This window comes from Amphiprion ocellaris, chromosome 8, assembly GCF_022539595.1.
Source record: "Amphiprion ocellaris isolate individual 3 ecotype Okinawa chromosome 8, ASM2253959v1, whole genome shotgun sequence".
NCBI lineage: Eukaryota > Metazoa > Chordata > Actinopteri > Pomacentridae > Amphiprion > Amphiprion ocellaris.
Window position 1 is genome coordinate 33042451 of NC_072773.1, and position 14396 is coordinate 33056846.

At 39.6% G+C, this 14396-nt stretch overlaps 1 protein-coding gene across 1 annotated transcript; it reads right to left on the reverse strand.

The window, feature by feature from the left end:
* Positions 1-617: 617 nt before the first annotated feature.
* Positions 618-11851, reverse strand: spsb1 (splA/ryanodine receptor domain and SOCS box containing 1). The gene is made up of 3 exons (XM_023272588.3): positions 11661-11851; positions 4072-4945; positions 618-2150 (listed from the first exon to the last, which is right to left on the reverse strand). The coding sequence occupies exons 2-3, from the start codon at positions 4763-4765 to the stop codon at positions 2023-2025; spliced, it is 822 nt and encodes a 273-aa protein (XP_023128356.1). The 5' UTR covers positions 4766-4945; positions 11661-11851; the 3' UTR covers positions 618-2022.
* Positions 11852-14396: the final 2545 nt, after the last annotated feature.

Genomic DNA, 14396 nt, shown 5'->3' on the forward strand with positions numbered 1-14396 from the left:
GTTTCCTTGTCTGAAAAAATGTAAAAATTCAGCAAATGAAATTCCCCAAATTTCTGAAAATTTGCAAAACCTTCAGGAAGAATATTCCAATAATTCCTTAAAAGTTTCCCTTGAAAGTTTTATTTTTAAAAAATCCCCCAAATTTGGCAAGAAAATTCTTGTAAATATTTTCAAAAAATGAGCAAAAATCTTCCAAAAAAATCCTAAAAATATCTAAAGTGATTCCATATATATCAGTAAAACTTCTAATATTTTCTTTAAGAACATTCACATAAAAAATCACCCAAAATCCAGCGAATTTTGCTGGATTTTGGTTGATTTTTATGTGAATGTTCTTAAGAAACATTTTTAACATTTTTTTCCACCAAAAATGTTCAAAGATTTCCCAAAAATGTTGAAAATGTGGACATCAGAAGTTTCACTGTGAAAATATATTTTTTCCACATTTTCAAACTTTTGTTGTTTTCTTTTTTTGTCTGCATTTATTCTCATTGATTAACTCCACAAAAGGGGTGTCAACATATGAGATTGATGCATCAAACTTTAAACTGGGTCAATTTTGACCTGCAGGACGACAGGAGGGTTAAAAAGGAGAACCATGCACAACACACATCAGATAATTTGAAATAATCTTTATTTAATACTTGAAAACAAATCTACAACAAGGAATACAAATAAAGTGGAAGCTGCAAGCAAGGAAAAGGAAGGTGTAGCGCAGCGTGTCGACATCCAGCTGGATGCTGAACATGCAGCACGTCTGCACATTTTAAAAATACTAGAGTCAACAGGTCTATGATATGGCATTTGACAATATGTTGGCAATCTGACCATATTTTATTACATTTGTGCAGCACTTAGATAGATTGTCGTTTTCTGAGATTAATGGTGTCTTAAAAATGAAGTTTGCTGATGGAAGTACCTACACAGCCAGCTCCCAAAAACCACCTTTTTACCCCTTTTAGATGTCATAAACACGAACACTACATCAGTTGTTCTCAGCCACGTGTCCAGCCGACCATTACACTAGCGTCGCTGTTTCACTGGTTCATTTCAAACCAGTGGAATCAGCTGATGGAGAACCTGTAAAAACTCTACTGGGCGTCGACCGAACGTGGCTGAAAACTACCGCACTACAAAAAGCAGGAGTGACAAATGAGAAAGACGTGACTGTATTGAGAAGAGTTTCCTGCAGATGCATGCAACGAATAATCACAGTGACATTATCTTTCTTTCCGTTAAAGTTTCTGCTGATGGTGTTCCTGTCGGATGCCTGATGGCTAGCGGTGGGGCAGAGAAACCTGATAGTGCAGTGAGTGGTCAGAGCTGCTGTTCAGCCGCCTCACAGTGCATTCATCCACACTGCACCACAGACTCTCTAAGGAGTGGTCAGCATCTCTTATCTGTGTTAAGTCCACAGCAAATTGTATTTAATATCTATTTTAAAAAAACAATCATCATGATTTCTTAAAAACGATTAGGATTTCAAGTTATAATGCTCAATTTGAGATGAGGTTTATAAATGGTTTACAAGTGTGTGCTGCCACCTTGTGGCCCGAAAGTGGCAGTGCACCACCGCACCAACATTAAAAAGTTTAATGCTCATCACTCAGTTGATTTAGCACAACAGCGTTTAAATTTCAAAGACTACAGTTTAATAAATCAAAAGGTCTGGAAGTCACAGCAGAGGTACTGACCACTGACGCCACATCGACCTAAAACTGGAGGTCCACCAACGTGGTGATTATCAGAGCATCGACTGGATCAGCATGTGCATAGTGCTCAGTGATTGCTGATTTTATAAAGTTAGAGAATACAATTGCAAAGAGTCATAAAAAAACAGGATAAGAACCTCAAAAGAGTCCAGCCACTGACACAGAAGCGTACTTGTTGAATCATCCATGAGGCTGAGTCAGTCCTGGAGGCTTGAGCAATGCTGTCAAACGGGTTTGACCCAAGAATGATCCCAGAGAAACACGAGAAAGAAACGAGGGTGTGCTGAGCGCGCTGTGGCTGTCAGCGCCGTCATTGGTACAGCAGGTAGTTCTTGAGCGAGGCCGGCAGGGGCAGTCTATGGATTTCATTCAGACGGTCTCTTCCTAACGCAACCCTCACTGAACGCCTACACAGGTCCATCAGAGAGAGGGGCTCAGCTGGGGGAAGAAAAGACAGGGAGAGGGGGTGAGGAAGTGCATGCTGTGTGTTGGCAAAAAACAGGAACTCATTTGAGGAGGGTGTAAATGTCAAAGCATAACTCAGACTGCATAATGTATCACGTCTGTTAAACAGCCAACAGAGAACAAAGCGAAGACGTATAAACATAAAAATGAGAATGGAACAGCGTTATAAACCTTATGTTCTATTGGTCTGGAGAAAGTGTTGTGGTATTTTTTTGTGTTTACCAAAAAGAGAACGTTGGCTGACATTATATTCAAAATCTAAGCAGCTTTGGGCTTTTAAAAATAGAAAACATAAATTTTAAATCACGATGCTGGCCTCAGTGTATGAAGGTTTTATCAGAGGAAAGATATTAAAGGAATACTCCTGCATCCTCTGATGGTATTAACACATGAGGGTACTGCAGTGGACTTCTACCCCCTGTGGGGCAACAGGACATCAATCGTCTGCTGATAGTTTACAAAGAGTAGGGAGGGACAGATGAGAATTTTGATAATCCATCAACCATTGACACTTTATCTGAAGTCTACTAATGTGAAGCCCATATGGAGCTGGGTTTTTCTGGACCCTATGTTTAAAAAAATCTTTATTTTAAACAGCTGTAGAACAACTGTTGTCTAACAATTGTGATTTCAATAAGGAAATACATCTTAATCCTGTAAAACCCAATGTTGCAAAAATACATCAGTTTTATTTTCGTCATTTTTTGCTATGTTTTAAAAAAAAAAAATATATATATATATGTCTAATTTTATTTATTTTTTTATATTTATATATATATACACATATGCAGACACACACTTATTTAGTTTAGCTTTATTTTATTTTATTTGGTTCATATATATATATATATATATATATATATATATATATATATATATATATATATATATATATATATATATATATATATATATATTTAAAAAACTTTTTTTCCCCATTCTTTCCATATGCTCTACTGACAGATTTGGACATTTAAAAAAAATAAATTAACATTTATTACATACCCCTAGGTGTTTTGGCCATTAGTTTGGACTTTTTGTAGATGTAGCAACTGACCCAGAAAGAAAAAATACTAAATTTTATCTGTAGTCCCAGGCTGCAGTGCCACAAGATTAGCTCCATATTAAAAGATTAAGTGCCTTTTACATCAATATATAAAATCATGAATTTCCCTGCTTCTCATCCAGCAGTGTGAGGAATGTCATATCCAATTTAAACTGGCTTTCAAGCATATTAGTGCATCTGTAGCGCTTCTTTTACACAGGCCTAAACTAGGTCGAGGGATCTGAGCCGAACATAAAAATCTAATAAGCACAGAGCGCTGGGGACATGTGGGAAGTACAACATGTTTTGATAATCACCTGTGTTTCCTCATTGAAAGCTCATGAGCTGTTCACCAAGGAATAATTGGGATTAATCCAATTAGAATCCTTTTACATTTGTCTGGGGGAAAACAGCAGCTTGTGTTTTTTTAACACACACATTAAGGTCCACTGTGTGTTTTTATTAACATCTATGAAGGAAACACTGCGGTCTAGTTTTTAAAACTACGGTACAGGTAATGACAAGCTAGGCAGTTTACAGGGAGATCATATCTTTGATCTGTACTGTAAGGCAACAACACAAACGATGTTTTGACATGCACTGTTTCAGATAATACCTGTAAAGACAGACATACATACGACGCTGTTGCCCTACAGTAACCCCGTCGGCAGTAAAATGTATCCTATTTAGACGTTAGGACAAATCCTGTAACTGTTTCACGTTTGTTTACTGCATCAATAAATCCTCCCACTGGTTACGTAAGCACTGTACACAAGACAGGATGATGACACAGTCGCTCATGGCAGCAAACAATAACAGCATTTTTAAATATTTAAAGTTTATACTTACGATCAAGTCCATTTATGTACCGGATTCGTATTTCACAGTGTCCCCACACGGCACTGACCACTGGGTACAGCTTCCTGCCCTTAAGTCCTCTGAACGCCACCCCTAAATAATGTCCATCAACTATATAGCCCAGAGTCCCCTCATCCATGTCCAAGACCACTAATAGGGAGTCTGGGATTATGAAGGTGTCGTCTGGTTCCAGGAAGGCTGGGTAGGTTTTTCCTGGGTGGTTCTTGCCGTCGTGGTAGAGTTTACTCCTGCACAGGTCCCAGCCCCAGGACTCGGCGTTGCTTCCTACCAAAGCCGTGTAGCCCACCGAGTGCAGCGGGGCGTCGCTCGTAGCCACTCCGACCACGGCGTGCGTCCCCCTCTGACGCATGGCCCAGCTGATCTCCCACACATGCAGTCCCCTCGTGTAGCCGATGCGGCCCCGGATGGCGTCCGTGCTCTGCGCCACGGGGTGCCTGTGGAACACCAGCTTGTTGTCGTCCTTAACGAAGATGTTGAGGGAGCGGTCGTCGTTGTTCCACGAGTTCTGGACCTGGACGTCCATGCTGGCGGGTGGCATGTCCAGCAGCAGATCCAGTCGAGACGGCTTGGTGTGACTCAGGGCCTGGAGCTCCAACTTCAGGGGGCTGAACGCCGGGTCCCGCATATCAATGGTTTTAATGCCAACTGGGACCTTTTGCCCCATGCTCCAGGTGGTTATAGCGGCTCCTTCTTCCTCCTCTTCCTCCCCCCTCCTCAAAGACTAATGGGGGGAGTGATCAGCCTCAGACCTTCTCCTCCACTGTGCTCCTGCAGCCCAAGCAGCTGGTTTGTGCTCCTCTGTCAGGTGCAGACAGCTGAGGTGAGACCAAGTGGTGATTGAAGCCTATATGGAGAGGACAAATTAGTTAATTATTAACTGCTTTAATCACAACTTCTTTGTTTGGACCAAGAAATAATAGCATCAGATCCTACAAAGTCACAGAAGATAAACATTTTAAGGCCATCACTGCATCTTCATGTCTTTTGATGGGATATCAGCGGTAATTACATCAACAGTACAGTACATGTTTACATTTAAAAGAAAATTCACTCAGTGTTTTAACGCAGTTTATCTGGAAATATGTGGTTAACAACAACTGCTAAGCTGCAGGGCTGTTAAGCAGCCTCTAAAGTGCTTTTGTTCTCATGTGATTCTTAGTGTATAAAACATAAAGAAGGCAGTGTCCTATGACCTAAGAAGTCTGAGACATTAACCTAAATACATTTTTACACTGATAACATTACCATTACACAACAAACACAGCGGCATCTGCTGACTACGACCTCATTTCCTACAGCTTTAGTGAAGTTGGTAAAGATGTACGAGCACGTTTTTATCACCTCAACTTGATCTGAAGTCTGGAGCTGCCATACAATAGATCAGGGCTGAATGGCCTTGTTTTTCCTTCCTACCAGTTCACTATAATGTCAAGTCAACCAAGAAAGACAAGACTAACAAGTTTCTGTCAATCAACAGTCACACACATTTGCCAGATTGAATATACTATGTATAATGGACTGGCCCCGTAGCAGTGAATAGACTGACCTAGTTGTGACGGCAAACTAAACGTTTACAGTTCAACATTTAATAACTGACAGATTAAACTGCTGTGTGCAAAGTAAACAAGTGACTAACAAGGGTTAGGCAACATGGCAGTATACCATGGAACCATATACTGTGTACCGAACATCTGTGTTTATAGGACAACATGTACTGTAGATTAGCCAAAAAGATATCCATGATCCAGACACTATTATCCATCTATACACCTAAAAATAAACCATTAGGGAGATGCCAGCTAAATGTTTTAAACAGTTACGTTGTTGTGATGACTTTAAAATTTTGATATGAAGCTTTTAATTTAATCCACTATCTGAATTAATTTTGGGTTTGTTTTTTTGTGCTTATAAAATACTTTGCACCAAAAGAAAAACACAAACAACCACAAGATGTGACTGTGCTTCACAAATTCAATTTGCATGGTTACAAGTTCACAGAAGTGCACTCTGCAAAAAACAGACATGCGTCACCTGTGTGACTCCGTCTTATCTTGACAACTGTAGAGAAAGAACCTACAGACCATGCCAGTGATACGTTCAGACATTTAATTAAATGAAGCTATGCAGAAGCTTGACAAAACACACATATGTATTATTTACAAACACATCTACAACCTTTCAGAGCCATGTAGTGTTCAAAGCTCTACATGTGTAGCTGGTAAACATCCGATTATTCTTATGTTCTCTTTGTGAAGTAATTTCATTTAAGATAACATACAAACAACAGCATTTAAAAAAATCTTATGATTAGTTGCCCTCACTGTTATTTATTACATTCCCAGCGTTTCTTGGGAAAGCAGAGTCAATCCAAGAATTTATGAGAACATGATGTCAATTTCATCTTCTTATAAAATGGCTACAACAGAAAGTGTCTGACATGCCAACAGAGGACTTAGACTGACTCATAATGTAACCAACAATATCAACCAAATTAACCACAAAAGCAAAGGTAAAAATGAACAGTTATTAAATCATCTAATAGCTGTGGTATTGAAAAAAGCTGATGAACACGAAAAGCAGTACTAGGCAGCAACAACTAGAAGAATAAGGTTATTCAGTTTCTGTGAAAGTGAAATGTTATCACACAATCTCCAAAAATAGGGTAAAAAAAAAAGAAAAAAGAGCGGAAAAACTCCAGCCATTTCCTACTATATAGCCGTCTAGTCAGAGAGCAACAGGAAAAGCAGCAATAAAACGTCTGGCTTGGAAGAAATAAAGAAACATTTGGTCATGTTTGGGGGAGATGCTGCTGGACCACGGCTCTTTTGAGGCAGAAACTGTTTCAGCACCACAGAAACTTGAGAATAACAGCCTGATACTTAATTCACCAACTCCATTACAATAGATCACAGTTGTGACAGGGCACTTAGTTATACTACCAAGAGGCCTGAATCTAAATGCTAAAAAACACAATATAGCTAAATTTAACTTGAAACTCTATACACAACAGCACTCTACTCTAGTATAAACATAAGGCTGTTCTTTAACAACAAAAACCTCATTAGGTCTGATATCCCACATCACAAATGAAGGATTGATATCCCAAAGAGATATAAAGTGACTTTTTGTGTGCAGGTGTCACCGCTGCGGCTCTTTGGTCTTCCTGTTTCTGCCCGTGTTGCTGCGAGGCCGTAGAGAGCGTTGTGTACTGTGGAAAATTGTGCTGCTGGGAAGGCCACTCTAATTGAATTGTAGACAAGAGTTCATTCAGAAGTGCTTTGGCTCTTCTTCTAATGCAAGTAAACAACCATTTAAATGGGTCATGTCTCCTCAGTGATTGGAAATCAGGAGGGAAGAAAAAGCAAGCAGCGGGTGGCCAGCATCTGAATGTAAACAATCTCTTTTTCGATGCCTGTCCAGCATTCAGAGAGAGTGAAACATGTTAATTTGCACACTCTCTGAGCCAAGACTTTACCATTAGCTCTCCCCATGGCAAAGGGCCACCTCACAACGCACAAGTAAATCAGAACTAACCCAACAATGGAAGGTCTTCGCACATTTACCTCGGACTCCTGAGCAAACATAGCGGTTAGCGATATAAAAAGGTGGCTTGTGGTGGGATGTATCTGGGTTGGGATCTGGGCCTGGGCCGCTTGGGGTTCCTGGGCCCCTGGGTCGGTTTGGAGCTGATTAAAATGCAAGAGGAAGGGCTCGCTGGATTTTCTATTCAATAGATACAGTGGAGAGGAACAGGAAATGTGGGGTAAGACTCGAAGAATAACGTGTGGCGAAATGGGAATCGAATCGAGGACTGAGCGCTAGCACCTACGTAGTATATCAAAAAGACTGTATATCAAAAGATGGATGTAGCCTCTGGGTCTAAAAAGTGAAGTGACTTAGACCTGCATTCTCTGTAACAACCAGCAGGGGGTAACTCCTCCGATTCAGAATTTAGCCAGATTGTATAGCACAGAAGTCTATTTAAAAATGACTATTTCTCAACTTAATTTGTCACATCAGTAAACATTTTAATAACTACTTTATGGTTTCAATTGCTGGTTTTAAGTCTAATTCAATACAGCAAAATGTTAATTTTGTAAATAACAGCTGCATTGAGAGGAAAATAGACAAAGTAGGCGTGTTTTAGGAAAGGGCTATCTTGGTTTTGGGACTCGAGTTCTCAGTCGAAGACACCCCTTGATCGTCACGCTTGGTTTTGAAAAAGCAAGATGGCGATGGCCGAACTAAAAATTTCACAGCAGTCATCCACAAGCTAATGGATAATACAATAATTAAGATAATACAGAGGTCCTGTACAAGAAGGGCCAAAGTCGTCTCCACCTGCTGAGAAGACTGAGGTCCTGTGGAGTGTGCAGGACTCTGTGGTGGCGTCTATTTTCTATATATTGATCTGCTGGGGAGCAGATAGATGGTGAACAGACTGGTCAGGAGGGCCAGTTCTGTCCTGGACTCCAGAGGAGGTGGGTGAGAGGAGGATGTTGGCAAAGCTCACATCCATCATGGACAATCCCTCTCACCCACTGCATGTGACCGTGGAGGCTTTAAGCAGCTCCTTCAGCAGCAGACTGACACATCCACCCTGCAAGAAGGAGCGCTATCGGAGGTCATTCATATCATCTGCTGTAAGACTGGACAACATCACCATCACTGGCTGATGTCAACATAAACCGGACTATATCATCAGCATCATCTCAAACCAGAATGAAATTTGCACAGCTATCTTTGCACTGCTGCATCTTGCAGTTTTACATTTATTTTGCAAGCCACTTTTTATTGCTGTTGTTGACAGTGTATTAATTCTGTATTTACTGATGTTCATTTTTCATCCTTGTACATGTTATTATTATACATATGTTTATTGTTGGCTGCACAGTGCAGTGGTGGTTAGCACTTTCGCCTTGCAGCTAGAAGATCCCCGGTTCACGTCCCGGCCTTCCCGTGATCTTTCGGCATGGAGTTTGCATGTTCTCCCTGTGCATGTGTGGGTTTTCTCCAGGTTCTCCGGCTTCCTCCCACAGTCCAAAAATATGCTGAGGTTAAATGGTGATTCTAAATTGTCCGTAGGTGTGAATGTGAGTGTGATTGTCTGTATATTTAGCCCTGTAATAGACTGGTGACCTGTCCAGGGTGTCCACATCTGAAATTTGCCCATTTGGTGAGCATGTACTTGAGGCCAGTAGAAGTGTTCAATTCCTGCCGACCTCCTTCTCCAACTATCCTGCCTATGATCGGAGCTGTCTGCTCCTGGATTTCATGGCAGTTTTTCATAGCGGCTCGGTTGCAAACTTTCTCTTTAATTACAAAAACAGTTCAGCGAAAAGTATTTCTGAAAGCATTTGAGGCGAGGAATAAGCTGTGCAGTAGCTGAATCTATCCTCATTTTAGTTCACCAACGGCTAGTTTAGAAGTTTGACGAAAGTTTAACGATGCGAACGTAGTAGAAGTAGAAGTCGAGTCTACTTTATGCAAATGAGGTGCAGGGAGACGCACTGGATTGCAGCTCGAAATGCACCGCAACTGGGCCAGCATGCAGCACGGTGTGTTTCACAGACTATGAATGGGATGCGGGAAATTGCCGAATCTAATGGACCCTAATGAGGATATAGATAATGGATGGACGTATATGTTTATTGTTGCTGTAACAATGTAAACTCCCCTGGCGTGGGGAGCAATAACAGGTTATCTTATCTTACACTCATTACGTCAAACTTAGATATACAGTTTGTGGGCTATTGGGTCACCCCCTTTACAATGTTTTTATTTATTTTCTTGTTTAAAAAGTTTAGGCTCCAACTTTGCCCCTACAAAAGAGCACCATTTCACGCAGAATGCATAAAATTGAAGTACTTGATCATAACATTGCACCTTAAACAGTTGCAGAATTAAGTGTCGTCTTTCAGTGTTTTCTTGGCAGCTTGAGCTCGTTTATAGTTGAACGAGACACTGTGACATATATAACGCAACTGCACAGAGGATTGTGGGTCAGGATAGCCAGAAATCATGCTAGCTTGCACACTTTGATGTATGAGTCATGCAACATCTTCGTGGGTATTGGAATATACCTGTACTTCCTTCAGACACACCTATCTGTGACTAATGTCATATAATACAAAGAGCATTCATTAAATTTCACCTTTATCACAGTTAAAACCTTTTCAACCCCAAGAACCACTGACTGGTCTGTAAACCTGGCTATTTATCAGAACCAGAGACTGTAAAAACATAAAGAATCATCTGACTTTCAGGCTAGCAACGGCTTTGAACTAAACATGTGTAACATAAAAGTCAGTTGGGAAAAACTGATCAGATCTAAGCTGAAAAATCAAGATATTGCATCGAAAACACATTATTCTACACGTCTCACGTTTGCTAAAAGTCACCCATTTAATCTAATCTGATTCTGTGGAAAAACATGAAAACAAAACAGAAACAAAACTTTGCCCACAGCGTAATCAAGAAGCCAGTAGTGACTCAACTGTGACTGTCAGGTGGTAAAAACTCAGAGACTATTCAACTGATCTGGGCAGACCCGCTGTTACTAATACAGGAAAAAAATGCAGCTCTACCTACTATAGATTATTTATTACATACATGTTTCATTTACCTCCATACTTGTGTGCTATCTCTGCTAGGTAAAGCACTGGTATTGTTTTTTCTCCAATACTAGCAACACATTCAAATGGCATTTGGAAAACATTGAAAACAAATAAAGAAATCCACCTATATTTCTTTCTCTTCTTATGATACCTCTAAGTCAAACTACAGATTTGAGTTCTCTTTATGTCTAGCCATGACTGTGCTGTCTCCATAGAGATACTGGACTTTCGTACTGCAGTTTTTCCTTGTCTTGACTCAAATTTATCGACATTTTGTGCTTGCTTACACTCGCTGACTCTAGTAGGGTGAAAAAAACACTAGAAACAGCTCTTTGTACACCCCAGTTATATCAACAAGGACAGAATAAGCTAGCTAGCTAACTAACAGAAGTACCACTAGCTGTAGGCCCAGACTGCCCATAAAGTTATATTAACAGCTCTCTAAAACGGGTTAAACACACAAAGTCGGTGTAAGCTGTATTTCAGTGAAGTTAACCGGCTGTTGTGTTAGTATTCAGGCCTTCTCTAACCTGGAGCTAGCTAAACGTAAAAGCAGCCTAATCTCTAAATTAGCTCCGGTGGGCCCGGTAGCCGTGTGTCTCTGGGACTCTGGGAGCTTCCACGACCGAACCGAGCCTCACTGAATGGTGTTCTGTTTGTGTTTACCTGACAAACATCGCTTACACAACGGCCACAATCCGCTGGCGTTAGCACGAACGGCTACAAAAACACGGCTAACAAGCGGCTAACGCGGAAAGCGAGGTGTCGCTAACGCCGCTAACAAACTGGACGTTTGCGGACCGACAGCCGCTTCCAGTCGCTGTTTGCGATGCGCAAATATGCAAATATGATGTAAAGTGGAACGCCGAAACCGAAACAGGCGCTTCGGCAGCCACCATATGAGCAGAAAACAGGGGGAGAAAAGCGACATAGCTAACAGACCTGCTGGAGCTGAGAGGCGGTGGAGGAGGAGGACGGGACCCGGGCAGAGGCGGAGGACTCTACTCCATCGTAGTTTCTCAGCTCCCCTGTCGTCTCACCTTTTTGCATTTCAGGCTGGACATGAATTAGGTGAAATGGTGATGGCTGCTCTCTAACATCTCCCGCATCACGTGGTAAAGTGCTCCCAGCTGCTCCGACAGATTAGGACCTCCCTGCTGACGCTGCAGCGAAGATGGACTCAGGTTGGTGGTGCAGCTCATGCGGATTTTCTGAACTCTGGGGTCGATATTGAGGGACGTCTAAAGTCCATGGGAAATATCTTGCATACAGTATTATTCAAACTAAATGACCCGAAAATTATCCCAAAGACACAAAAATGATCCAAAATGATGAGAAACGATTCAAGCTTACAATAAACTTGTTGAAAATGACAAGAAAATTGTCTAAAATTACTCAAAACTTGTCCAAAATGACAATTGTCCAAAATTACATGACAATGATCCATAATTACAGAAAACTAGTCCAGAATGACATGAAATTTGTCTTAAATTACATGAAACACACAAAAATGATCCAAAATGATGAGAAACGATTCAAGCTAACATAAAACTTGCAGAAACTGACAAGAAAATTGTCCAAAATGACTCAAAACTTGTCCAAAATGACTCAAAACTTGTCCAAAATGACTCAAAACATGTCCAAAATAATTCAAAACATGTCCAAAATGATTCAAAAATTGTCCAAAATGACTTGAAAATTATCCATCGTTACAGAAAATTAGTCCAGAATGACATGAAATTTGTCCAAAATGACTTGAAGATTATCCCAAACACACAAAAATGATCCAAAAATGACGAGAAACAATCCAAGCTGGTATAAAGCTTGTTGAAAACGACAAGAAAATTGTCCAAAATGACTCAAAAATTGTCCGGGTCAATATATAATTGAGGGACTTTTGAGGTCCATGAAATATATCTTGCGTACATATTAAAAGTTAAAAAATAATGTTTTTTTATGTTCATTATGATCATGTCTTCATAAATGCCATAATTATTATGAAAATAATCACTTATTAATAAAAAATGACTGGATATCACTAAAATGCCAACTAAATAACTGTCCAAATTTAACAACAACCACCTTCTAATTAGCTAAACAATAGTAAAAATATTTTGTACAGTTCAAACCATACAAAATAAAAACAACAACAAAAAAATTTTCTAATTTACCTGACTTATGTAGTATCTGATCTGACACTTAGAAAGTATGATCCAGACACTACAGTGGCATTAAATAATTACCTGACTAATTGAAAAATCAGATCTTACAAAACTATAACAGGGGCACGGAAACATGACAATTAATCCTAAGATTTCCTACGAGCGAGCACATTTGCGGCGGTGGAGAGGAAGAAACTTCCAGCAGGTTCAAGAAGGGCGGCCATCTGCCTCGACCAGTTGGAAGAGAGAAAAAGAAAGCAAAGAGAAACGGACAAAAAAACAAAGAGAACAGTGGACAGATTGGCAAGAACAGAAGCTACAGATCAGACATGTGCAGCTTAAGAATCAGAAATTCATGAAGAGAGAAGACACAAAGTCAGTAACAACTGCAAAAACGTAAAAATCAGTATGTCGACTATTTGTTTCACACATACAGTTGATGAGCTTATTGACGTTTTTGTGAACTGTTGTTCTTCCTGAAGGTTTTGGTGAAGCTGGTGGACATTTAGCAGGACAGGATCACATTGCTGGACATCCAGAGCATCGTGTGGCAAATTGTCTGTCATACTGAGCTATTTTAACCCTCATGTCATCCTGTGGGTCAAAATTGACCCGTTTTAAAGTTTGAAAATGTGGAAAAATATATATTTTCACAGTGAAACTTCTGATGTCCACATTTTCAACATTTTAGGGAAATCGTTGAACATTTTTTGGTGGAAAAAAAGAAATGTTAAAAATGTTTCTTAAGAACATTCACACAAAAAATCAACCAAAATCCAACGAATTTCACTGGATTTTGGTTGATTTTTATGTGAATGTTCTTAAAGAAAATATTAGAAGTTTTACTGATGTATATGTAATCACTTTAGATATTTTTAGGATTAAGGACTTTCTCCCTTTTAAATACACATGATAAATAAGTTAAGACAATAAAATAAAAAAATAACTAAATGGTGGAGTGAAATATGTAAATAGAAATCTTTACATTAAAAAAGTGTACAAAAAATATGCAAATAGAAGCATCTAACAAAAGAACAGAGCATTACAGTGGCAGATAGACCATACTAATGGATGTGACCATAACACTATAAAATAGAAAGTGTGATTAAGTAGCTAGAAGAGCCTGAAGTTTGCAAATATATTAAGATCATTGCATCTTATTTGTTTGATTTTTATAGAACACAGGACTTACAGTGTAGTGCTGCTTGCCAGTGTTGTCTCCTTTCTTTTCCTTTTCAGATATCATCCTGTTACTTTAACTTAGCAAATCCTCTTTTGTATTTTTAAATGTTGAAAACAATGAATGTTGAACATGTTAAACAGCGTTTTCAAAATATTTTTTCATTATGAGGCCTTATATCCAGCCACCATTGTTCAACACAATCCTGGAGAAGATGCATATGTTTACATTTTAAAGATAAAATAGTGTGAAAAACCTGAAAAAAAAGACTTTGCAAATCCAGAATATTTGTTTTCCACATCTCAAAAATGTGGCTGAGGTTACATTAGAAATATT